Below are 24134 nucleotides of genomic sequence, written 5' to 3'. Positions count from 1 at the left end.
ACATTCAATTCAGATTCGCCGCACAAACATTAACCTACGTTTTTCAAGTATGACAATTTGGGCATATTTGTATATTTACAAACCAAGTATTGCGATATATTGTTTAAAGAAGACGCTTAAAAGTCAATAAATTATTGCTTTGTTTTAAATTATTTTATTTCCATGATTTATGTTATTTTATGTTTTAGATTATAAAAGTAATCTCAGTAAAACTTTTTCTCAGTTTAAAAAACTAGTTATAAGTTGCTTAAATTTTTGTTATATTCTACTCTATGAATCACTTGAAATTTGGCGTATCTTTTTCTGAAAACGTATTTAACTTTTCCAGCTCTGACGTATAATGTGCCATTAAAATACAGTATAAGTGTTAAGTGCCACTGCTGAAGCATACGCCATGGCCACCCGTGCTAAAAATGTTAAAAAAATGTTAAAAAAATGAGTTGTTTTCTTTTACAGGCGAAATCGGCTTTAGGTACAGAAAAACTAGGGCACTATTCAAGTAAAGGAGCCGAACAAATGACCTGACAAAGCGTTCTTCTTTATGTATCTGCCAAACCGCCGACCAGACCAAAGCGCTATATGGAAGTATTACTGCTGCCAGCCTCCGATGGACTCCGGCGAAGTCGACGCGTCGTCACAATGCGAACGATCCTGGGCCTCGCATGCGCCCTGACGTCATTCGTGACGTCATCGGCCATGGGCTCACAAGGCTACCACAGCAGCAACGACCAGTGCCGGCGGTGCCTACGTCGCTGCTCGGACACAAGTACCCTGTTCAATTTCCTGCTGTGCAACAGCTGCATACCCTCGTGCAAAAACAGGACTGATGACCTGGCGTTCTTCTTTCTCAACAACAAGTGTACGCCCGCGCCTTGGCAACAGGTTGGTCTACCAGACATCTTTCGCTCTTTTATAGTAATTGTAGTTGCAGTCGTTTAAAAGCCTGTCCTTACTATTTGGGCTTGCAAGTTTAGTTTGTTTACCATTTTGTTACTTCATTTTTTGATTGGCACACATAACGGTACTTAGCAATGGCTATTATCACATGGTGACAATCTTAGCAGTGTTTAATGAGCAGTTATAGTTGCATTTATTTATTTGACCAATATCATTACTATGTCTCCATATAAGTCTGTTGCTGTGTTTTCGAAAACGACCTGTTATTGCTTGGAAAGTACGAAGTAAACTCGTGAATAACGTGGATCCAAAAAAAGTTTTAGCCTGTAGTCGCTAACCCCAATACACATTACTAGTAGTACAGGTGTAATCTTTATTGATGACATGGATACCAGTTCCGCTAAGTAGGCCTACCGCTGAGGCACCGACGCTATTCGCTGCTAGTCGCCGCAGGCATAACACAGCATATAAACAAGGTTACACCGACGTATTAACCGGTAAAGAAGCGCTAATAGCCTTAACACATTTGGAGAGAAACAGGTCGTTCACCCCCAGTCAATATTTGAGTTTAGCACATTTTAACATCAGTTTAATTAGCCGTTAAACTTGGTCAGCACAGAGCTGAAAACGCCCAAAACTTGACCAACGCGTGAAACTCACAGCAAACATAACCTGGCCCAAAGGCACTTTCACAACGATACGGCTACTGATCATTTTAAGTAAACAGATTAGATAAAAAAATTAAACCAGAAAAACAAGGCATCACAATCCAAGCCTTCTTTGGGCAATGCACCCAAGTGAACTGCTTATAGAGACACTGCACCACCGTGAAAACAAGTCCAGCAATATTTACATGCATATCTGATCCGAATTCGATACGCCAGCCTACATATTTCGCGTCCACCTGCGAGCTAGTATCTTCATTTACAGCAGTTTGGAATGTAGACAGAACTTCCGTAAACTATCAATGTCTCAAAGGCGCGAAAAAGCGTCACCTGTTCGTATTTTACAAAAGTTCCACGCACTTTAACTCGCGGTCCAAGCCAATTCTTTCGACCGCTTTAAAAGACCCTTTTGTCAGTTTTCGTACTAAAGATATACTTACTAAACTGAAGTTTACTTACTAAAAGGGCTATCGGTATGTTGACTTACTAAAGATATATGCATCTAAAACCGCTTGCAACGCTAATTTAGCGTCTAGCACAAGTTTTTTGCCAGCTTCTTTTTAGTCAAAGTTTTACACGATTTAATTTGCTTTAAGCTAAGTGACCCAAGCGGAGTGCTCTTCCACTTTCTGACGGAGAACCGGGGAAGGTTTGCTCAACGCAACGAAATCATAAACAGCACTGAGGACCCGATGGCAGAGTCCAGAGTACCGATCGTCAAGAGCTACAGGGGAATACGCAGGCAGCAAGCCGTGTGCCCGACGTTGTACACGGTATGAAACACAGAAAAAAGGGTTTACAACCAGTATTTCGCAATCTTTTTTTGCTTGCGGCACCCTACAAAAGTTATAAATAGTTCGCAGCACCCTTGTTCGTATTTTTGCTGATTGGTTAACTGTAACGTTACATTAAGCGAGATTGAAACAGCATATTGACTGTACAACAAGGTTGACAAACCCTTTTAATTATTGGCACTATGATCGTTACCAAAAAAAATTGTATCAAGAAGTTTACCAATAGAGCAAAAATTGCAATTCTAAAGGATTTGAAATGTCTCTCGGCGCCTTTGAGTGTTAAAAATGACACCATAGTGTGCCGCGGCACCCCGGTTGAGAACTACTTGTTTAAACAGTTGGTACTGGACTTCTGGTAACGACGCGTGCTGAGTTGGCAAAGAATTGCGCAATTGGTTTATCTTTAAATTTAATAAAAGTATCACCTATGATTTTTAGGAATTTGTCTGTTTTCTTTATATCCCCACGATATTTCTGTACAAGCATATGGTGTAGACCAGGGGTGGGTCAACTATTATCCAACACGAGCCGCACTTTAAAATCCAAAAGTTTTAAGACCCGTATAAAATGGATAGAAGTATTTCGGAATTAACAGTTAGTTTGTTTTATCACGTGAGAGTGGCCTGTGAAGGCAACAACATAATTTTCGAAACACTGGTAACAAATGATGAACAGTATTTATTAATATATGTTGGTTCTTTGAAGCAGTAACACTGCAATGTTTACAAGTTTCAATAAAGTTCAAATAATTAAACCATGTTTTACAAGGTTTAACGCGGGTGTTTAATGAAGAACACTGTTTTTTAATCGAAATTATTAATAACAGTCCAAGATAAAATGAAAATAGTTTAACCATACACCTTTCTATCATATTTGGTTTTACTCTTCAAATAGAAGAGCCACAAAAACCTTTTCAAAGTGCCGCAGTTTGCCGACGTCTGGAAAAGTCATTCTACTTTGATTTTTATCTCACCTCAATCAACAATCGCGTAAAAGGGTTTGCTATTCTTTCGCCGCTTAATGAAACGTAAGGGGAAAATTCGTTTGCACCCTAAGCAAAATCTTACAAAATAAAACACCATCAAGTGTAACGAATCACTTTTAGATTCTAAAAAAGTGTTTTTATCCACAATGCGCCTGTGCATACGGGTGAACCTACTATGGTAGTAACTTGCTTGGTGAGGTACTTTACATTTTAAACCTGACCTCAGATCTAAGGTTATTTTCAAGTGACTCAAGTTGAGACATTTATCTCAATCGAATGCTGTGTCATCTTGATAGCTTAACCTACTATGGGAGTAAATTGTTTGGTCAGATACTTTAATTTTTTAATAATGACCTCGGATCTAAGGTTATTTTACAAGTGACACGAGTTTAGACATTTGTCTCAATCGAATGCTGTTTCATCTTGGCAGGTTCTCACTCCCACCACGGCGCAGCACCGCCGCTCGGGCGCAACTGTCAACCTGCTGTCGATGTTCGGCATGAACCAGTTCTTCTTTGTTGGCCAGTGCAAGTACAAGCAGCCGGTCTTCGACATGCACCCTCCCGGTAAGTGCAGAATAACCAAGAGCAACCACAAGGCCATATTCACGCTGACGCACGATGAGCTGATCAAGGGCACCGGCAAGTATCGCAACTGTCGCCTGTTTGACTCCAAGCAGATGCATTACGTTTGCGACGACTGGGTACGGCTCAACTCGTCCTGCTCGCTGTACATTTGAAGCCGCAAATATCCAAGCTACAGCAGCGCCCCAGACTGCCTGCGCGCGCAACCACAGTTGCCAGGCAACCGTGCGAGCCTGACGACGCCATGACGACGAAGCTTTTAGCGGAAGAGCTTTCCTGCCTTCGGCCGCCAAGATTGGAGAAGAAGACTTTGCGCGTCGCGTAAAGGACGAGGAACACTAACGGTCCGTTCCGATCGCTTTGGGGATATTGCGCAATCGCAACGCAACATGTTACGTCATAAGGCAGGTTCGTGCGACGCACAGCCGAGAGACGGAATTACGATATCAACCCTGTTGTGATATGATGCTGCCAATTGGAGCCGGCGTCTCTCTATATGTGCACTCAAAACACTAACCAAGCCAGAATCGTGCAGAATTTTTCACCGCGTAAAGTCAACCGGTTCAAGCAGAAATGGACGAGCAATAAAAACCCGGCGTTGTCTGAATATTTCGCCACGTATAGCTTGCAGCGTATTCCAGCCGAGTGCCTGGTACATGACTTTGCGCAATCCTTATCTTTAACTGTTCGCATTTTCAATCCAGTGAGCTACGCTCGAAAATGTTAACTGCTATGATTATGTTAACCGCTATGATTTTTTCCTTATGTGTGAATGCTTGCGATTGAAGTATTGAAACAAATGCTTGCGATTGGAGTATTGAATAATCGTGTACTGTTTTATTTTCCAGCTTCAACGTACATGCTTATAGTGTTGTTTAAGGGCGTGCTGCACTTTGTCCAAAACTTGCGTTAAAAAAGTCTATCCACAGAGACAAACGTTTGTAACACTTCTTCAAACGTAATCGCCTTAAATAGCAACACATTACCGAATACGCCTGTGTTTAATATGGATAAGATATAGCACGTGTGGGGCCCCACATTGACACGCGAGGCACGCCAGTGGACCATCTCTCTAGCTGGGTGGTCGCGTTGCTACAACGTCTATAAATTCCAACCTGTTTTGCAAACCTGCTGCAAAACGGTGTTTGTGGCCACATCACACGACTCGCTTTCCTGCTTTCTCGTACACATAAAATCCGGCGGGATTGGATTTAAGTTGCAAGCGCGCGCAGGACCTCGGATCTAAATCTGGCATTATGCCTCGAACTACCGCAAAAATGCACTGGCCAACTTTCAAGTCGTTAATCGGTTTCGTGATTGACTCACATCGATTTCTCCGGTTTTCTAAAGCTTTATATCGAGGCGTTGTTGGCCACCAATATAACCAACGTCGAAAACTGTGTCAAATAAAGGACTCAGTCTCCAAAACTACAGCGTGTAGTTGGAAATTTCATTAGTAACACCCAAAAAGTCAAGCTATGTTCACTTGTGATGCACAAGGACAATTTGGAAGAGTTTTTTTCACTGTTGTTTGGTCATTTCCTTCTGTATGTCTTTATGAATGAACGCCAGGTTCCATTTACATTTCAACGAAAAATCGTAACTTTCGATTGCCTGGTAAACAAACTCATAGCAGTGGCGCATAATAATCGGTGCAAGTGCTTTTATCGTTCCTTACTTAATGCAAGGCAGCCTAATGCTTGTTTGCGTTATCGTTTTATTCTGCCTTAAGAACTTGCGCATGCACAAGGGAGTACGAACGGTACGATAGTTATGCAGCAAAAAGTCCAACATACATTGGCCTTAATGAAAACACATTCTATATCAATACTAAGCCCCGAGTTGTGGTATCTCAAATCAAAAGCCTTTGAAACCAATTTATGAAGTTTTGCATTGCAAGATCTTTGTTCGCCAGATATGCCAGCGTTTCGCTGAGATTACTTTGCCATTTACAGAGATTAGACAAAAGTGCTTTTTTTGGCTTGCCGCAGCCGTTGTGTGTTGCTTTCGCCCTTTATCGTTTCCAATCAGCAAAAGTCTCGCCCTTTCATTTATTGTGCCCTCACTGTCGACCCAATAAACTTGCTCGTCACGAGAAAAGGCGTCGACCTTCGAATGATTTTGCCTCGCGCTGGTGATTGGGATTAAGATTCTATTCGCCAGAATATCAAGCCGGGCGATTATGGCGTTCGGGCTGTAAACACACTTCAGCACACGATTTGATGGCGAAGGCCTTACAATCGACAACTTGTACTTTACGGGGTTTTCCAACGCTTGCGCAACACACCGATTGCCCTTGATAACAACTGCGTCTGCTCAACACCTTGTGATTACATTAAAACAAACCGTGAAAAGAGTATATCATTTTGAAGCATCACATCTGAAAAGCTTCTTTACAATTTCAGATCGGTTAGAAGTTTTGGCCAAAATTGAGTGACCCATCTTTGGTAGGTGTGTGGGGGGCACTAGTTTAATGGAAAACAAGAGGTTAATTTATTAGGATGCTTGTCAAAAAAACAGTTGTTCATGAAAGATTGCAGTTTGAAAGACAGAAAAGTGTCAAAAAATTAAAGCTCAACAAAATAACATTTTGACCAGAAACTCATTAATCGGTCTATATAGACTATATTAAGCTCTAAGCAATTGTTTTGTGTAGCACAGACGGATAAGTTGTTTAAGAGCTTGAACCGGCCAGGAATTATGTAAAAGGGGCGAACAACTATAGTACAACGCAAAAACATTTGGCCAGTCACTCAGTGGTCCTGTATAATTAATCTCTTGACACCTGCCATTTCAAAGGCAAAGCACCGTCCGCCACCTCGTCGCTCGGTAATGCGTTATTTGCGAAACACACGTTAAAGCCATTTTATGTATAATTAGAAGCGCTGCACCCGGACCACCGCAACTGCTGGACGTACTTCTACGAATCGCTCATCCGAACGCAATAGTGTGCAAGTCTGTGCAGTCCTCCGTTTTGTTTGGCAAACAAACAGCAGCACATGCGATGGTTGTAGGACCGGTCAGAGGTCCACGAATCTATCTGGAGTGAAGGCTATACGAGGTCCATTATTATAACCAACTATATTGGCGGATATCCCTACGCTAATAAATGTTAGCAGCATTTTCCAGATTGCGGTCATTTACGAGGAGATTTGAGAAAGCAAACGCTAAGTTAGGACAAAGAACAATAAAATAACGTCAGACTGCATGGGCTGGAGGATTTCCAGAAATAGATCGCAACTCGCTTGTTCGGCAACGACAAACTTTTATTTGCACCCAGTTAACCTAATTGAGTAACAAGCTTTTATAGTAAATTTTGCCGCTACGTTTTATTTTGATGCAGAGGACAACCTAACAACAATGTAACCGAAATATTAGTTTGCTATCCTATTCTAAAAAAAAATTTGAATCTTTGACAATTCACGCGAATTTTAATTTCATGTTATAACGATATAAAAATCTTTCGACCCTTTGACCTTACCACCCCAAGTTACCAACAACTGATTTTTATCTAAGAGCCGTTGCGCGTACGAGGAGAAAATCCGTTGTTTGCGTGGGAAGGTATGTGGCATTTGTGTGCTGCTAAAGAGACGCGGCACCTGCAACCCAGTGAACACAAAATCGCTAGTTCAGTTAAGCATTTTCAATGAAGGCGAACAGGAAGGGTTAAACACGTGACAACTGCTGTAAAAAGCTATTAAGCTTCAATAGATAATACACCATTTAAAAAAACTCAGGCGTTCATGTACGACAAAATTGGGTCAGGAGGACATCTACGAGATTATTTTTTTTCAGACCGCACAATCCTGAAGAGACGCCTGCACTTCAGCTACTAAACATCGTTAAAATCAGGATTAAACTCGAAGACTTTAATCGCTACAACTGACAGCAGTTTTAAATGGACTGCGGTCGATTTTTGAAAATGTTTGGGCGTGCCTTGACGATAGCATTTAACATGTGCTGCCAAGATCACCCTTGTAGCATGTGAATGTGTGTGAGTGTTTGTTGTCATGCACACAGCACAGTGGCCAGTGCATGTTTTTCTAAAGTGAATAAAGCAGTTCTGTGGACTTGATTGTTCGGGCAACGAGCAATGTAGGGCAAAATGGCGGACGGAAACAAATTCAAGATTGTGTAATTCTAAATTTTAAATGTACATGTATTTCTGCAATCAGGCCGAGTGTCATCACCTTTTCTTAATCAGTTTATATTTAAACAATATAAACAACCAATGATTTTATGATATCTGTTGTTTAAAGCCGATGACACAAATAACAACAAACGTTTGCAAACTCTACTTCGTTCATTAAAGCGCCAATACTGCTTCGTGTTTTGGTAAAAACAAAAACAGAAGAAAAGGGTGTATGCAGTATCCTTAATTTTAATAATTGTTAATGAATAATTATTTTACCGCTATTAATAGTAGGCCTAGGTTTGAGATTTTTTCTGCTTCAACACCTTTCAATTGTTGAAATTGTTTGAAGTTCACATACAACATAAAGTTAACTTTGGTAAAAGAATTAACCCCATAATTTGCAGCTCTTTATTGCAAATTCATTAGCAACCAAGATTAAAAAGGAAGAACTATTCTGAAGCGTGTTTGTTTATCAAATAACTAAACCGGACTGTACTCTTGCGTTGTAGTCCTACATATCGCGTGTTGCGTTTTCCGAGTAAAACGTTAAAATCTAAAATAATGCTGGATCAAGCAATTTGAGGTAAAACGTTTGAGAAAAAACAACTGTCGAGACAAAGGCTAAAAGAAAACTTCGAAAAGTGGTAAAGATGTTAACAAACCTATTCAAATTAACAGATCTATGGTGATGCCCGTAAGGCTCAATATATACTTCCTGCGTGCTATCCTTACTCCATATATCGTGAATGTCAACCATACACAACACGAATATTTAATTCAATAACATTTGTCCAGCCAGCTTTTCTTGGTCATATCACGCTGTTGTGAAAGCAATGCCTTAAACAAGGCTGAGTTATTAAGTTCTAAAAATGTCAACGGCCTCTCATAGAAATCAGAGCACACTCACCTCGACCCTGTGTTTGGCCAGCAGGGGGCGTATGCCCTTCGGGACGGTGAACTTGTGACCTTGGTCGTTCTGGATCGACTCAGTGACCTTGGCCGATTCTTCAAGGTCGATACCGACTTTCTTCTACGAAAAAAAGATAAAAGTTTTGGATTAAAATAGGACCGCGAAAAGCATAAGTACTAAAAGTGTCCGGTTTACTTTGCTCCCGCATATATTTTACCATTTCTCTGTTTATAATATCAAGCATTGTGAATATATTTGTTGTAAATGAGACACTTGATTTAGTAGTCTGGAGGCCCATGTTGTTAGAAGCTGCAACTGAGTTAAGTAGAATATTGTTTTGAGCAGCAACTTATTCCAGGTAATTATTTTTACAGCCAACGATCTTTTTTCTTTAACGATCTTTTTTCTTTTGAATTATTCTTTTAATTATAGCTCTGGTATTTGGATTATTAATTTAATATTTGCTCATACATATGCAAATCATGTTTTGTCGGTTCGCTTTGCTTTGTTTATCATGCGCACTAAAATTGTAAATTGATAAAAAAGAAAAAAAAGAAAACAAGGCAGTCATTATAATCCCGTTAATCCATCCAAGAATGATTCCCTTTCGAGTTGAAAAAGTGTGTTGGCAAAAACTTCAACCGAATGACGGTTTTCTATTGTTTGTTGCGATGCCGGAGAGGCCAACGAGCGGCTATTTATCATATAAATACATTTTATTTGGTAAACGATGGGCTTGTGCCAAGCATGCCAGAATACGACAAGTTTTGCAAGAATCCAGCGAACCTCGCCAGAATGGACCATTTTAAGTCAAAACTAGCGCATTTGCAGCGTTTTAAGATTTACTATGAATTGGTAAAGGGAATTTGCCTTTATGCGTAAGTCGTCGCTGACGCCTACGACGCGATAATTGCTATACTTGCTTGATTTTTTGGTTAATTTGTAACAGTACTAACAAAAAAATAAGTGAACAACGGTTATTAATCGCAATTCTTTGAAATATAGAACTGAGAAACGAAAAACACATACTGCCATTTTTTATGGTGAACTAATAAAACATGGTGCAGTTTAAAAAAGGTTTACGATCAAAAAACACAAAAATTAGCAGATCAACTAAAAAATAAATATAGTTTGCATTAAATGCTAACTCACGAAATGGTTCCCGAGTGGAAGGGTATTTAATTGCTGTTTTAGGCTCAAATTTATTTGTTGAAAATGGTAATACTCATAGTACAACTAAAGCGTTGCTCTTGCATTTGCAAGATTTGATTCCATAACATTTGCAAAGGCGCCATTGCAAAACGCAGCTTGCGTTAACAGGCCTAATGTGGGATTTTCAGAGCTGAAAGAATATACTAAAGAATAGGACTTTTTTTTTAGGTTTGAACATTTCACTGCTGGTTAACTATGGTTTCACATCGACCTTATAACCTTATAGATCACTTGGATGGACAATTATATGCCAGTAAAACAAGGCAACCTCCGGTTAAACGGGAAAGTACTGTGGAACCGGACAAAGGAGTTGGATCCGCCGTAAAATGTGTACGTTAGACACTGATACCATCGGTTTCGGGCCAAAACGTCAGATTGCGGCGACATTTGCGCGCGGTGGTTTGGCGAGCAGTTCAAACTGACAAACTGCGCCGGATTAGGCCCAGGGCGCGATTAATCCGGGTCGTTTCGACGGCCGGGGACGTCGCCGGATATCGGAAATCACCCGGAGTGTGTTGCGTCACAATGCCTCAGTCTGCGGGCGCGTCTTTTAAAATGTCACACCACCGGTTGTGGAAGACGGACACGCCCAGCTTTAACGACTTGCAACTAACAACATGAGGAGATAAGGCAGTAGTTTTTCAACTGAAAAATATCCACGAGGTCCGTGAGGACGTTTTAAGTGGTCGGCGTAATAAAATGTAAAAAAGCTGCCTTTGGAAAGCTATTAACGAAATCATTTGGTTAGCGCAACCTCTTTAAAATAGCTTCACGATCTGCGTAACATGTTTATAATACATTCACTGATGAATTGCGATCCGGAACACATCGTTCTCATTGAGTTTTAAAGGTATTCGATAGCTCGTAAAAAATAGTATTGTTTGTTTAAAAACTAATTCGAATGATATATTGTGTTTTTAACCCGATTGTTTGAAAAATTGGTGTTGTTCTCCATTATTTTAAAGAAGCAAAAAGAGTTCCATGAGGTAAAAAGTAAAAACAAACTGCCGTAATGTGCTTAACTGCTCGGCGCAACTGGAAAATTTGTGCAGTAAATTATTACTTGCTTACTTGCAGATCCAGATTTTCAGCAATGAAAATTAAATTGATTCTTGCCAACATTAATGGATTCGTTTTGTGTGGTACAACTTTAACAAAATTAGAACCATTCCACAAAATTTTGATAAGAATGTCCTAAAACTCCACGAATATAAATAGAACAAGATCTAACGTGTTTGGGTTGTTGTGCGTCGAGTAGATTTTTTAATGTGAGAGAAACAAAAATTGAAAGGTTATAATCGACGATGCACAAAAAATATACCGAAGTTCTCATATGGGCTATTTTAAATTCCGGACTATGGTAAAATATATAAAATATCAATCTCTTCGAAACACTAAACGCATTAAATTTAAAACAAAAAATTAAAATTGATTTTATTTATAATATTTATTTTTTATTTTGCTGATAAAGTTTTATCAGAGATTGTCTCTCATTGGCCATTTTCTGAAAACAACCATTCTAAATTTCTAGCTAAGCTGGTGACTCAAAAACGATATTATTTTATTGAAAAAATAAATGAAACTTTTAGGAAACTTGTTTTGGAACAAGCTTTCAACAAAAATATAAATTTAAGAAAAATATGTTCTTTTCTAGTGAATGCCCGATCCAATGTCAATGAGTAGACATTGCTTTGCAGTACGAAGAAAATGGCGACTTCGATTTCTGATAAACGAAATAATCTGTAGTTTGAAGCAAGACTCCACCATCAGTAATCCTACTAAGGTGTTTACGAGAAAAACGTTTAGTCGTAATATGACATGAGATCCAAACGCTTGATTTCAAGTAAAAAAAATATCGTAACAAATTTTCAATACCTACCTGAAAAACACATGACGTTAAATAATGACAAAAGGCTTTTGATATGATTTTATCGTTCAAAACAAAGTAAATACTGCTTTCCAATAAACCTGTGTGAAAAAGTACAGCACCTACCCTAATGAATTAGGAACAACATAAAATCTGCTCGCTAATATAAAATTAAAAAACAAAAGCAAATAAAGCAATATTTCTCAAATATTTTCAAGGCAAGCGCAAAAAGCACATGCAACTTTGTGTTCAGGAAGCAAAAGTGCCCCGAATTACAAAATTAGTTTAATTAAAACACACTTATGAGTCTTAGTAAAACAAAATTGTAAGTCCATGCCGGACAATTGTCACTTGCAGACAAAACATAAACCTGTGCATTGGCACAACATTAAACAAACGTTTAAAAGCTCATGCTTCAAACGCTGATAAGCAGAAGTTCAAAATTACTCACGACATTTGGTTTGATGTTGAAACCAATCAAGAAACAATTGTTCAAGTCCAGTAAACAACAACTACGCCATGCAAAAGCCTTAAAGCCCAACCGTTTCGTGACCCGACAGAAATCGTCATGCACCATCGATGCGAGTGACGTAACACAGCACGAAACACGTGGTGCGTTTGTGACGTAACAAACCTCAAACACGCCCTCGCGTGACCTCTGCTTGGTTTCCCGCCATTTTTCGAGCAGCAAGTCGTCCATTTCCTTCTGGTCGTAGGGAATCTGGAAGACTCGTTGAATAAGAACCGGTGCATTTGCGACTCCATTTTTGGTCACGTTTTAAGTCGCATAAAGCCAATATGTATAATGGAAACCTTAGCGCGGGGATTGCGTGAAAAATGGACGCGTGGAACTAAATTATCTGGGAATCAGATAAAACTGTGCTCTGATACACGTCTTGGTATTGGAAAGGGAAATTCCGATAGTCAGTCGATTTTAGGCAAGATTGTAGTTTGACATGACGGCTCATTGCAAATAAGTTTAAAGGTGTGATACACTTAACAGGATGTTTTTTCGTTTCGCAAAATTTACTTTATTTTGGAGATTTCTTAGTTGAAATATACTGCTATCTTTTTAAGTTTTCATATAAATATGCGAAGTTCGAAACGTCGTTTATAACTGAAGACAAGCGATGCAAAACGCACCATACGATACGGGCATACAATCTATTTATACAACAATTGTTGGTGGAATAACATTTAACAGTTTTTGTGGTATCTTTAGTCACTAAAATATTTTTTTTTTTTCAAGAATTTAAAAGTTTTTTATATTGTACAACTGACTTTAAAATTCGCAACAAAAAAGCATTTTGTTTTTAAGCTAGCAGAAATGCACGTCTGTTTACTCGCTAAATATTTTTCCTTGAAAAATATTAAATATGCCGCATACAGGATTTAGTCAGCAGGCTGAAAACTACAGCAGAAAATGTGGAAGGCGAAAAGTAATTTAGCAGTAAAGTTGAAAGAAGGCTTAAGATAAGAATCTACATTTGCTAGGCGCGGTAACACTAAATTAGCAGGAAAAATGACGCCTCTGGGCTATGAAGAAAAACCAGTATTATTCTACTTTAAGGTAATAAAAGAAATGAACATGAGTTAGGCAAACTGTACGCAAATGAAGGCAACCACACAAAAAAACCAATGATGTATTTTGTAAAGAAATTGACTACAAATAATTATGTACAATAAGCTTAAAATATTATCTATAAAACATATAAAAATATTTGGGATTTGACAAAGCCTAACCTAACCATAAGGCTAATGATTTTTTGCTTAAGAACAAATAGATCACCTGACATACAGTTAACAATTCGAAAATCACTGGCGTTTTTATTTAGTAGCACGAACACCTTAATTGCTAAACCAGTTTTTGTATCACCGTAATTAATTTCTATTATTATAGCGTTCTGCCCTTTTTTAAGAAAGTGACAATAACATAAAAATGACAAACAATGAGTTATTGTTACCAGGCCACTTAAAATCACTTGTATCTGACCTTCAACCACATTTTGTGCTCTTTTAGGGGTGAAAAGGTTTAAACACAAGCCTGTAAGAAGACATTACCTGTAGCAGTTCAAAGGCTGCCAGTATCTCTCCGGCCTTGGTGGCGCCTCTGTACACCTGGTACCAGTCGAGCTTGGCCGGGAACCTGGGTTCCTCGTACCTCTCCCCTGACATCTTTACCAGGGGCTTGGCGATCGTCCTTCCGATGTACTCATCCTTGCCCTGAAAATGTTAACAAGACATACTTATACGTGGTACGACGGATCTGATTCTACGGTTCCGCGGCCTTGTAAAGAATCAAACAATTTTTTAGGTGTTTTTTTTACAATGGCACAGCTGTAATAGTAATCTTTTTTGTCTGTGATAAATGTGCGTGGCTGGGTCCGTATCCTGGGGAGCTTCGCTTGTATTGGCTATGTCGTTGGTTTAGTTTCAAGTTATCGGGGGCGAATCCAGGGGGAGGCATGGCCATTTCCCCCAAAATGTGATTTTTGTATTTTTGTAACCTTACGTCAATGCAAATATTATCGTAACATTGGTCATCTCGAAAAAAAAAACAGTTTAAGCCTTCGCTGTCTGATACGTATACCTGTAAGCCTTAATTTAAATACTAAGAATATATAGTTTGTTAAAAATAGCACAGACTAGGTTCCAGATTTACCACATTTTAGTTAACATATACAACACCAAACGTTTTCCACGTTATAATAAAGTAAATATCAATACAGACTTCAATTCAATATCACTGCCATTAATTAATCGGGGAAAAGTGGCTACACCAGCCACTGCCTTGGCAGCAGTCAACCAAAAAAATTAAATCATTTGCCAGAAATTAAATGCGGTAGTCTTAGCAACAGAATATAAATATCTCAATAGTAGCATACCACTGTGTCTTGGTCGAAAATCTCAATGACTATTAGCGGGGGGTCGTCTCTCAGCTCCTCGGCACGACCATATAAGGTCACGTTGGGTATGATGAGGGTTTGGTCCCACGTTGGGTTCAGCGTCTCCTCCACAACCTGAAAAGAGTGGGCAGTATTGAGTAGGGTTATGCCTGTATTATGCTTTTGGTAGCGCTACGGAGCTTTACAGCTGATGTTACGGGTTTTCACACTTTGCTAAAAGGTGGCCGCCCCGCCAGGCAAAATTGCTTTCACTTGACAGTACTTTTGTTTGACTATCTACTTGGTTAAAACGCCTAGGAAGAAAATGCTTTTGTTGCAAAGTTATGCTGTTTCATCGTTGGCTTTCTTTGTCAAATAATGGCGGTATTTTAGGAAAATATCATGCACACGATAGCCATGTGGTACAGTCTTCCATTTTTAAGCAGAATGTCAATATTGTAACATTGCGCCAATCAGAACCGCTGGCCTAAAGTGATGCAGCGCAAATGGCGAGCCTGATAGTGTTTCGGCTGGTAAAATACAACGGGACGTTTATAATTATAGATTTACTAAAATTGATCACCATGTTCATTCACAGAACAAATCTTCGAGGTTCGCGCTATTCGCGCTAGAAAAAAGTAACGTTTTAAACCCCTCACTTTATATATCACAGTCGACCTTTTCGCCCCTAATTCCCCCACTATCTGTGTCGGATCGTAATCGCTCACAAATTGCGTCGCGCACCCTACACCCTTTAAACGTTGCCGCCAGGGTTGGGTTACGGCTGCAGGAATTGACACTGCAAGAAAACGCGCGCCGGCCTTAAACCCACAAGCGCCCGCTCGCCGGGTAACCTTAACGTGTTTCGACCGTGGGAAAATCATTAGCCGGAAACCTCAGCCCGCCGCCGGGTTTCGGCCTTCGTAAGCCCGTCGGGTTTAGGTTTCTAATTCCGCCGGGTTTCGAGCCTCGTAAGCCCGCCGATGGCCTCACCTGAGTGGTGTCGGTGTGCGTCGAGAAGATGATCTTGGCGAAGGGGTCCGACAGGCCGGTGTCGTCAGCGGCCAGCAGCCCTCTCCCCTGGTACATGTGCGCGCGCAGCTCGAACTGTTGTCGATCTGCGCCGAAAAATAGGTGGGTCAAAGGCGTACAAACACGTGTTTCGACAACCATACAAAGACATCGATAAAGACGTTTCGATACGAGCTTATATTATCTTTAGGTAATGTGATAAAGACAGTCTCATAAGAACATGTATGACTCTTGTTCAAAACACAGACGTAGGGTAAGTATTAGTGGAAGAGATATCCAGACATTTTTGATAAAAATTAACGCGGCTCGATTCGATACTAAATGACGCCATTACTATGGTTAAATACTGTTAAGATTAACAGTGAGCTTGCTAAACCGCATGTTTATTTAAGTACTTTATGACCTATTTAATTGTGTGATCATTCTATGACTTGCGGTCAAAGGTCACTGAGCACATGGTGCCTTGACATTGTAGTTGTCCTTACGGCAGTTGGTGTTACTACCTTGTCGCGGTAGGAGCTCATTTTGTTAGTTACTTGTAAGTGTTTGGCAATGATGTTTAACTTACTGATTCTGTTCCTGTTTTATTAACATTGTTTTGTATTGATTCATTCGAATTAAGGAATACACTTGTTTAGGCCTTTTCGTGTATTAATAAATTCTTGTACGTGTACACTGATAAAGACTTCAGTATCGGATCCATTAGTTTTCTATTCATAACGACAGTGCTAAACGTACTGATACTACCCATTTCTGATATCGGATATAACAAATTAGGTGTGGTAGTTTCTTAAGACAATATATCCCACTGAGTACGAAAATGTCGTGCATTAACTCGCTCAGTTGATTTTTTTGCCACGCAGTTTTGGCGTCGTAAACAAATATATTTTAAACCTTCAAAAATCTTGATTTATTTGCTCGGACAAAACGTAAGAAAGCTCCTTTAAATTCATTTTAAGGCATGACTATAAATAAAATTTCTGCGTTGATCTGTAACCTTATACGCGAAGAAGATCAAATTTCGCATTTTATCTATGGACTTAAAAACGCTGTTTAATTATTATTTATCATTGGTTAAATATTTAAGGCTTATCGAAGTTATCGGATATTAACACTTTTGATGGACTCCTTTATTGGTGTCTACATAAGGGATATTTTCTGAGTTACCTATAGTCCTAATATCGCTGTACTTTTTGAAGATTTTTGTTTTTTACAATAATTAATAATTATTTAAAATGACGTGTTAATTTAAACTCTTTTTTAGTAGTTTAACTTTCCGCATTCCGACAAAGAATGTTCGCTTTAAAAGGAAACGACAAAAAAAGGAATTAAAAGGAAATCGCACCATTTTTAGTCTCTGTAAAATGCTGAACATATGAAAATTAGTTCTTTTTACCCGTGTAGGTGAGAAATGTTGGCGGAGAACTGAGTGCTTGTGTGGCGCGTACTATCTGGTACCCTGTGGGAAGGCCCTTCAAGTAGTCGCGCTTGTTCTTGGTGAGGCCGAACCAGAAGTAAACGTCCAGCTTCGCCTGGATGCTCCAACCTCCGGGCCCAAGGCTCTTCTTTCCGGGAAGCTAAAATATAAACGGCAAAGATAACAGAAACAGTTTAAACCAGTACTAAAAAAAAAGAAATAGCTTAAACTGTACTGTTTGAAGGGAAAAAGGTATTATTCATGCCTTCCAAGGTAAAACGTCGTGGCATGAGCTACCTCAAATTCAACAATTTCTTGCAGGGTTAATCTTCTTCATCCATACTTGTGAGAGATTTTTGTCATGAAACACTTTTTATTTAGGAAATGTTAATTGCGTCGATCAAGTCAGTTCCGGGCTAAATACGGAACTTTGTTGCGATTCTTCTAAATTATTAAGCACTTTTCGTGCTCTTCCAAAAAACGTTTAGATCGGTTTACATTCAAGAATTTAAAGCAAATAGAGATGTTTTTTAAAGGGGCTGCAAATCTGTCGTTTTGACATTAGGAAGGCACAGACTTGATTCTCACACTCCAGTGCTGTAATGACTTGAGTCAATGATTTTACTTGATCTTAAGTCTTTGTTTCAAATGACTTGACTCAAGTCTTGTGGGTAAAATAACTTGACTTGACTTCAGTTATTTAGACAAATAGCGTGACATATGTGCTTTATTTGAATACTTTTTAGTAAAATTGAGTTATTCAAGCCAAATATAAAACGTAATAAATGTTAACTTATGTGTTATGTGTTTCGTTTTTTGTTTTTGCTGTGAAATATTGGTCAGAATGGAAGGTGTTTACCATTTTTAGAAGTTAAATATTATTTTGGATACACTAGGCAGGGATCTCTAATGTAGCTTGATAACAAATTGCTCAGCCAAATAAGTAGTAGATTGACAACATCTCGATTAGGACGTTTTGATACGAGCTTGTACCATCTTCAGTTAATGTGACTGATATGTGTTTCAAGTATTACTTATAAAAAGGTGGGATATTATTTTGTAAAGCCAATGCTGTGACTTGAAGTTTTTTTGCAAATGACTTGACAGTGACTTAAGTCTTTTCACAAGTGACTTATTTACAACGCTGCCACACACACTCACCCGCACGAAGAGCGTTTGAATCTTCCCGCAGTGCTGGCCGGATTCCTCCTGACAGATGGAGTGTAGGATCTTCCGGGTTGGGATGCGGCAGTAAGCCACTCTCTTCTTTCCACTCAGCATCCACAGGAAGACGTCAGGGATCGAGTGCTGCGGCTGGAAAATAAGTAAAGTATATTGTTGTTCGAGCATTTCTTGGTGCTCAGAAAAAACAAGAACTTAAAGGTATTTACAACACAATGCATCATGCTTTCTTAATTGATTTTGGAAGCAGTTCTTATTTTAATGATGTGCATTAACTTTTTTCGCAATAGTAAGTTAGATGACTTTTTTGGTAGTATACTAATTTGGCGAATAGGTAGGCTAAACTTTAAAGGCGAAACAAAATTGTTCGACTTACATCGTCCGCAAGAAACTTTAGTTTGCCGAGTAAACTCTTCATCTTTCCCATCTTGTCCTTCAGGGTGCTAAGCTTCAAAGTCTTTTGCAACTTCACCGATTCGTTGCTGAGCAATTCCTTAATAATACAATTGGTAATTTTGTACACAGCAATTGACTGTCAGAAATATCGAAAGAATTTGAAACTGTTTTAGTTGGCAGCGAAACTTTGGCCCTAACCTACTAAAAAAGACACCTGTTTTATGTTATTTTGAAATATATATACATGACACAGTAAAGCAGCTTTGACTAATGTTTTTTGAAAAAAATAAGCGGTGTGTTTGGTAGTTCAACCATCATTCTTTGGCTCCTAAAGACTCAAATTTTTTCAAAAATATTGTAATGGATCATGTGGTCCATCATAATTGATTAGTAAAGAGTGACAATCTATCAAATAATTACAGAATGACATTTTATTTTCTAGCTTCATTCATCCAATATCACGTTCATCAATATAAAATAAAAAAGCCGATAAGTTCTTCTCAAGCTTTCAAAAACTTGACTCACAATTTCGCGAAGGCGAAGCTTGTGTCTTTCGCGATCTAGCCTGGTCTTCCCGGCCGCAGCGCCCCCTGTGCCCTTGACCAGCCTGTTGTAGGTGGCACAACCGTTGATGAGGTCAGACACGACGCCGCGGAGACGACGGTCCGGGCGCTGCTGGTTGGTCTTGATCATTTCTTGGACATCTTGCAGTCCTTCGTCCTGTATGGCGTAAAGCGTTAAAGATTCGATCAGATTATGATACAGTAGATAAAGAAGAAGGAAACATGGAAACATAAAGCGTTGAGAAGAAAAACGGTGGGAGTCAAGCAAAAGATAATAATATGTCTATAAGAAGAGACCAAGAAATAAGTTGACAGAAATAGGAAGATATGTATAATTGTATAATTGTATATCTACAGGGGACGTAGAGAGAGAAAACCAAAGAGATAGATGGTAAAGTTTAGGAATTAAACGAAAAATAAGTAAGCAAAATACATTGGCGGTCTATATTTACAGGGAGCAAAAACGACACCACGTATATTCATGTCAGGCTACCGCTTGGACTTTAAAGTCTATATTACCAACAAAAATTAAAAATACATTGAAAAGAAACAGATACATCAAATAATGTCGAAAAATAATATTGGAGACACATTGCATATTATAAATTTGTCCTGCTTTAAGTTTAAGAAAGGCAGTTTAAATGTTAATAACAGCATTGCATAAAATAAGCTTTGCAATCTAATTTACTCACCAGCTTCTCGGTAATGCGATGGATGATGTTGGAAGTGTAGAGACGCCTCTTCTGGTCGTGCCAGTAGCTGGTCAAGTACACGCAAGGCTTCTTCTCGTGGTAAGGCATGTGGTGATACAAACTACATAGAACAAACAGGTATACAGATAACAAAAAGTTAAGATTTATTTTTTGTATGATAGATCGTCGGTTCTGATCTGTAGGTCTATGTTGAAAAGGGAGGTAAGTAAGATAGATACAGAAAACACACACCAGTAAAAGTACACACCGCTATAAGAAAAGGTTTTTAATTGTTATAGAGAGGCAAGTAAGATATATAAGAACACACCGTTATAAGTACACATCATTATAAGAAAAGCTTTTAAATTGTTAAATTAAACATAAATATTTTAAATAGTTTTCCATATTTCTGCACCAGGCGATTTCATGTCAAAATTTACAGTGGTCATTTACTTATCGGAGGTCAGAGGTCGCATTGGCGGGGTCAAGGGTCGCATGTTAGGGTCATTGAAGGTCTGAGTGCCCTTGAGCAGAGACTGGCTCTCGTCATCCGAGTCGGCCAGTGAGTCGTCTGAGTCACCGTCTTCGGCGCTGTCGCTCTTGCGTCGCTTGCTGCTCAAGTTGGCGCCGTCAATGTCATTGCCATAGTTTCCTGAAACAAATTGCGATTTTACGTTGCTAAACGTTTTTGAAAAATCCCGTAATTAGGTGGGAGTCGAACCAACGCATGCGGGAAAATTCGACCGCTGTTTTTAAAGATTAATTTATCAGTATAAATATATATTAGCACTTTATGAAAGACACGTGCTTAAGTGAGATTTAAACCAAAGACCGCGAAAAAACGCGACCAATTCTTTAGGCGGCTGAGCTAAAAAACGAAACTTTTACGAAACACTGTTAACTTGTCCGAATTTAGAATTAATGAATGCAGTTTAAACTGCCAATTGTACACCAATTTTGTTTGGATTACTTCAGTTTTCCGGAATCCAAAATCGCTTGGAAGGGTGTGATTTGAGTTCAAATATCCATACTTGCCATAAGAAATTATACTTGTAATAAAGAAAGCAGATGCGCTTACCAATGGTGACTTCAAACGTAACAGGCTTTTCGGAGATACTTTTGTGGATCATGTTGGCCTCCAAGATCGAACCGAACAGAAAGAATTCCTCAATCTTCCCGGCTCCGAGCTATAACATATTAAAATTCTGGGTTTACTGTGAAGTTAAGATAGCTGATTGTAAACGTCCGCACCTTTTATGGACCTTATACGCAGTATACATGTACTGAAAGCAACCAGTTTGACAAAAAACGCCATGTAGGAAAATTTGCAAAAGAAATTAAAAAAAACTATAAACTTAAAAAAGCGCAAAAATGCCACGAACTGATTTCGTTACAAAAATATGGTAGAAATCAATTTACATTCGTTACATTTTGAGCGTTTTTGTTAAAGTAAAACTTTCCCAGATTACTTTAAAAATATGCAGGCTAAACGTGGTAGACCAGTGGTCGGCAAACTGTGGGCCGCGGCCCAAATGTGGGCCGCAGAGCCATGTTTTGTGGGCCGCGAGCTACATTTGAATAGTTTAGTGTTATCATGTAGTTGTGGGCCGCGCATAGTCGCACATTCATTGCGCTTTATTTTAAAAGTGGGCGTGAAATAAAATTTTTATATTGGATCAGCTTGGAAAGGCCCAAGTGACGAATGTGGTCCTTGAAGCCTGTCAAACTATATTTTTTTGCCAACTTCAACTATATATAAACGCAAACTTTTTTTTTTATCTGTTTCGTTTTGTAGTATGTTTTACATTATAACATGGTAGTGTTTTGGCTATCAAGGCGCCGTGTAATATTTCGCCTCTAAATCAAATATCTTGTGTCCGCCTGTGTTTTCGTAGTAGTTTTACTTAGTGGGTCTTCACTTGCTCTTAAAAGATTACTTTGGGCCGCGACAACAAAAGTTTGCCGACCACTGTGGTAGAGTAGCCTATAGCTTAACACATTTCTGTTAAACTATTTTTTGTCGACCAACCTCTGAAAGAGCTGGGATAATTTCTGTTTCGACATCAGATGAGCCTTGACCCTCGCTGGCGTTCACGTTCACCAGTTCGACCGACAGGGCAACGAGCAAACGAGCTCTGTGAGACAATATACATTATTTTCTCCGTGAAAAGTGTAGCTATCATATTGATGTACTAATTGAAGGGCAAGGGCTGCTAAGGTGTAAATAATGTTAAGTTAGTGTATGATAAACGAAGTTAGTAATACAATCTAACAAAAAGTAAGCTCAGTTAGACAGTTGATATTAAGAAATAAATGTAAAATGGAGTCAGTGTTGTAGGTATAGGACAGATAAACACGTTTAAACATTTTCTCTGCGAAACTATAAAATCAGATAGCTGTTAAGCACTCGAATTGAATAAGTAGATTTGTAAACACGTATAACATACAGTGAATGTCAAATTGCGAGGAGTTGTCGGAGTTAAATTTCATTTTATAGCATTTAAAAAGGCATTTCTGAAAGGGTAAGGAACCCGAAACATTTAGTCAACTTTTCCCAAACACCTCAAACGTGTCACTTTAGCCAAACCTGAAAGCCACTCCCTCGCCGAGGCCAGAGTTAAGGTCCGAGTGTTCGTTCACCATTGTGTAGTTGCGCGGCGAGCCGTACATGTTGACAAACGTGGGACCGAACGTTGGGAGAAAACCTGTTCGAACCAAGTTTAAGTTTGCCGCTAGATGTCGCAACAGACCAACAAATTAATTTGCCATTTTTACGCGAGTTTTCCATCAACAAACAGGCGAGTTAACTAAGTTTAAACACCATTGCAAAAAGCTTTAGTTCCCCCTTTTTAGTAAGATTTATATTTATTTGTTCATCCAAGTTAAGTTTTGAAAGAGTTTGACAAATTCTCCTTTAAATTGTTTTGTCTGGTTAAATTTTTGACCAAATGATTAGCAGACAAAACATAATTCATTCTGGTCATGATATAGTTGTTCATATTATCAGAGACTCCTTAATAATAACGATTGGCAAGGCAAAATAACACTACGTAAACATTAATATTTGACAAAAAATAATTTTGTGTTTCATTGATTATATGTTTGCGTGCACGTTGCATTTCAATGTGTTATCGCAATCAGTATTCGTGGACATTCAAATATACTTACGAGAACAGGTGCATTTTGATCAATGCAATAACAGGCAAGGCAATTAACAGGTTAGTAATTGCTGCATATCTCAGCCAATTTATAACAAAAAGCACATCGACAGACCAACACAACAAAATGGCCTTAGAACGCCTATAACAAGTTTAGTTTAGAAAACAAATTGTATGTTAAAATTTAAGCATATTAGAGCAAAAATGTGAGAGAACGATTTTGTACTCACAGATCTGACGGGTTTGCCAGACAATTTACTTTTGTCAGCTTTGTTTAATCAGCGTTTTTGGTTTATGGAATCGGAATCATTTAAATTTGCTTATTTTATGTATTACTGCTTTCTTTACCAACATCCAGAAAAAATCACCAATCTAGAAAGAAAAAAAACAAAAAAAATCATCTCAGTTGTCCTAACATTACGGTAACTTTGAATATTCAATACTAGGGATGTCTGATATCGTCGGATTGGAGTTTTTTCAGATTACAGTTATATTGAAAGGTTTTTTTCCTTAATATACAAACAAATCGAAGATAAATAGGGGATGCAAAAGCAAATTTCGGTCTAATTTTTGAAAAACATTTACCATTGCAAATTTTGAAAACAACCATTACCATTGCACTTTTCAAGCTAAATTACTTGCTTAAAAATAATAACATCATTTGGTTTAGGGCCGGATGGCGACACTTGTCAAAATTATCGGGTTTTGCTATCGGAATAAGGATCAAACATTCTAATCAATACAGAATCAAAAATGCCCG

At 38.7% G+C, this 24134-nt stretch overlaps 2 protein-coding genes across 2 annotated transcripts in view; one reads left to right on the top strand and one right to left on the bottom strand.

Annotated features, from left to right (window-relative positions):
* The window catches only part of LOC146169738 (otoferlin-like), a 99875-nt gene that overhangs the window by 54527 nt on the left and 21214 nt on the right, over positions 1–24134 (bottom strand). Inside the window, exons 14-26 of the mRNA XM_083383670.1 lie at positions 22804–22921; positions 22246–22351; positions 21295–21403; positions 20670–20868; positions 20217–20337; positions 19487–19681; positions 18942–19058; positions 18545–18697; positions 17363–17543; positions 15928–16052; positions 14935–15069; positions 14111–14272; positions 8968–9090 (exon numbers count right to left, since the gene is read on the bottom strand). Coding sequence (XP_083239796.1) covers positions 8968–9090; positions 14111–14272; positions 14935–15069; positions 15928–16052; positions 17363–17543; positions 18545–18697; positions 18942–19058; positions 19487–19681; positions 20217–20337; positions 20670–20868; positions 21295–21403; positions 22246–22351; positions 22804–22921 — 1844 coding nt within the window. The remainder of the gene's footprint in view (positions 1–8967; positions 9091–14110; positions 14273–14934; positions 15070–15927; positions 16053–17362; positions 17544–18544; positions 18698–18941; positions 19059–19486; positions 19682–20216; positions 20338–20669; positions 20869–21294; positions 21404–22245; positions 22352–22803; positions 22922–24134) is intronic.
* Positions 461–5114, top strand: LOC146169739 (uncharacterized). The gene is made up of 3 exons (XM_083389368.1): positions 461–882; positions 2159–2335; positions 3772–5114. The coding sequence occupies exons 1-3, from the start codon at positions 580–582 to the stop codon at positions 4078–4080; spliced, it is 789 nt and encodes a 262-aa protein (XP_083245494.1). The 5' UTR covers positions 461–579; the 3' UTR covers positions 4081–5114.

The sequence above is a fragment of the Ascidiella aspersa genome, chromosome 1 (genome assembly GCF_963924565.1).
Source record: "Ascidiella aspersa chromosome 1, kaAscAspe10.2, whole genome shotgun sequence".
Taxonomy (NCBI): Eukaryota; Metazoa; Chordata; class Ascidiacea; order Phlebobranchia; family Ascidiidae; genus Ascidiella; species Ascidiella aspersa.
Note: the sequence above shows the minus strand (reverse complement) of the source record. Positions and strands in the feature narration are given on the sequence as shown.

Bases quoted from the DNA above. Each gene is read 5' to 3' on its own strand.
- LOC146169739 (XM_083389368.1), top strand. From the start codon at position 580: ATGGAAGTATTACTGCTGCCAGCCTCCGATGGACTCCGGCGAAGTCGA. The intron at 883-2,158 runs GTTGGTCTACCA...ATTTGCTTTAAG, and splicing joins CGCCCGCGCCTTGGCAACAG to CTAAGTGACCCAAGCGGAGT. The intron at 2,336-3,771 runs GTATGAAACACA...TCATCTTGGCAG, and splicing joins TGTGCCCGACGTTGTACACG to GTTCTCACTCCCACCACGGC.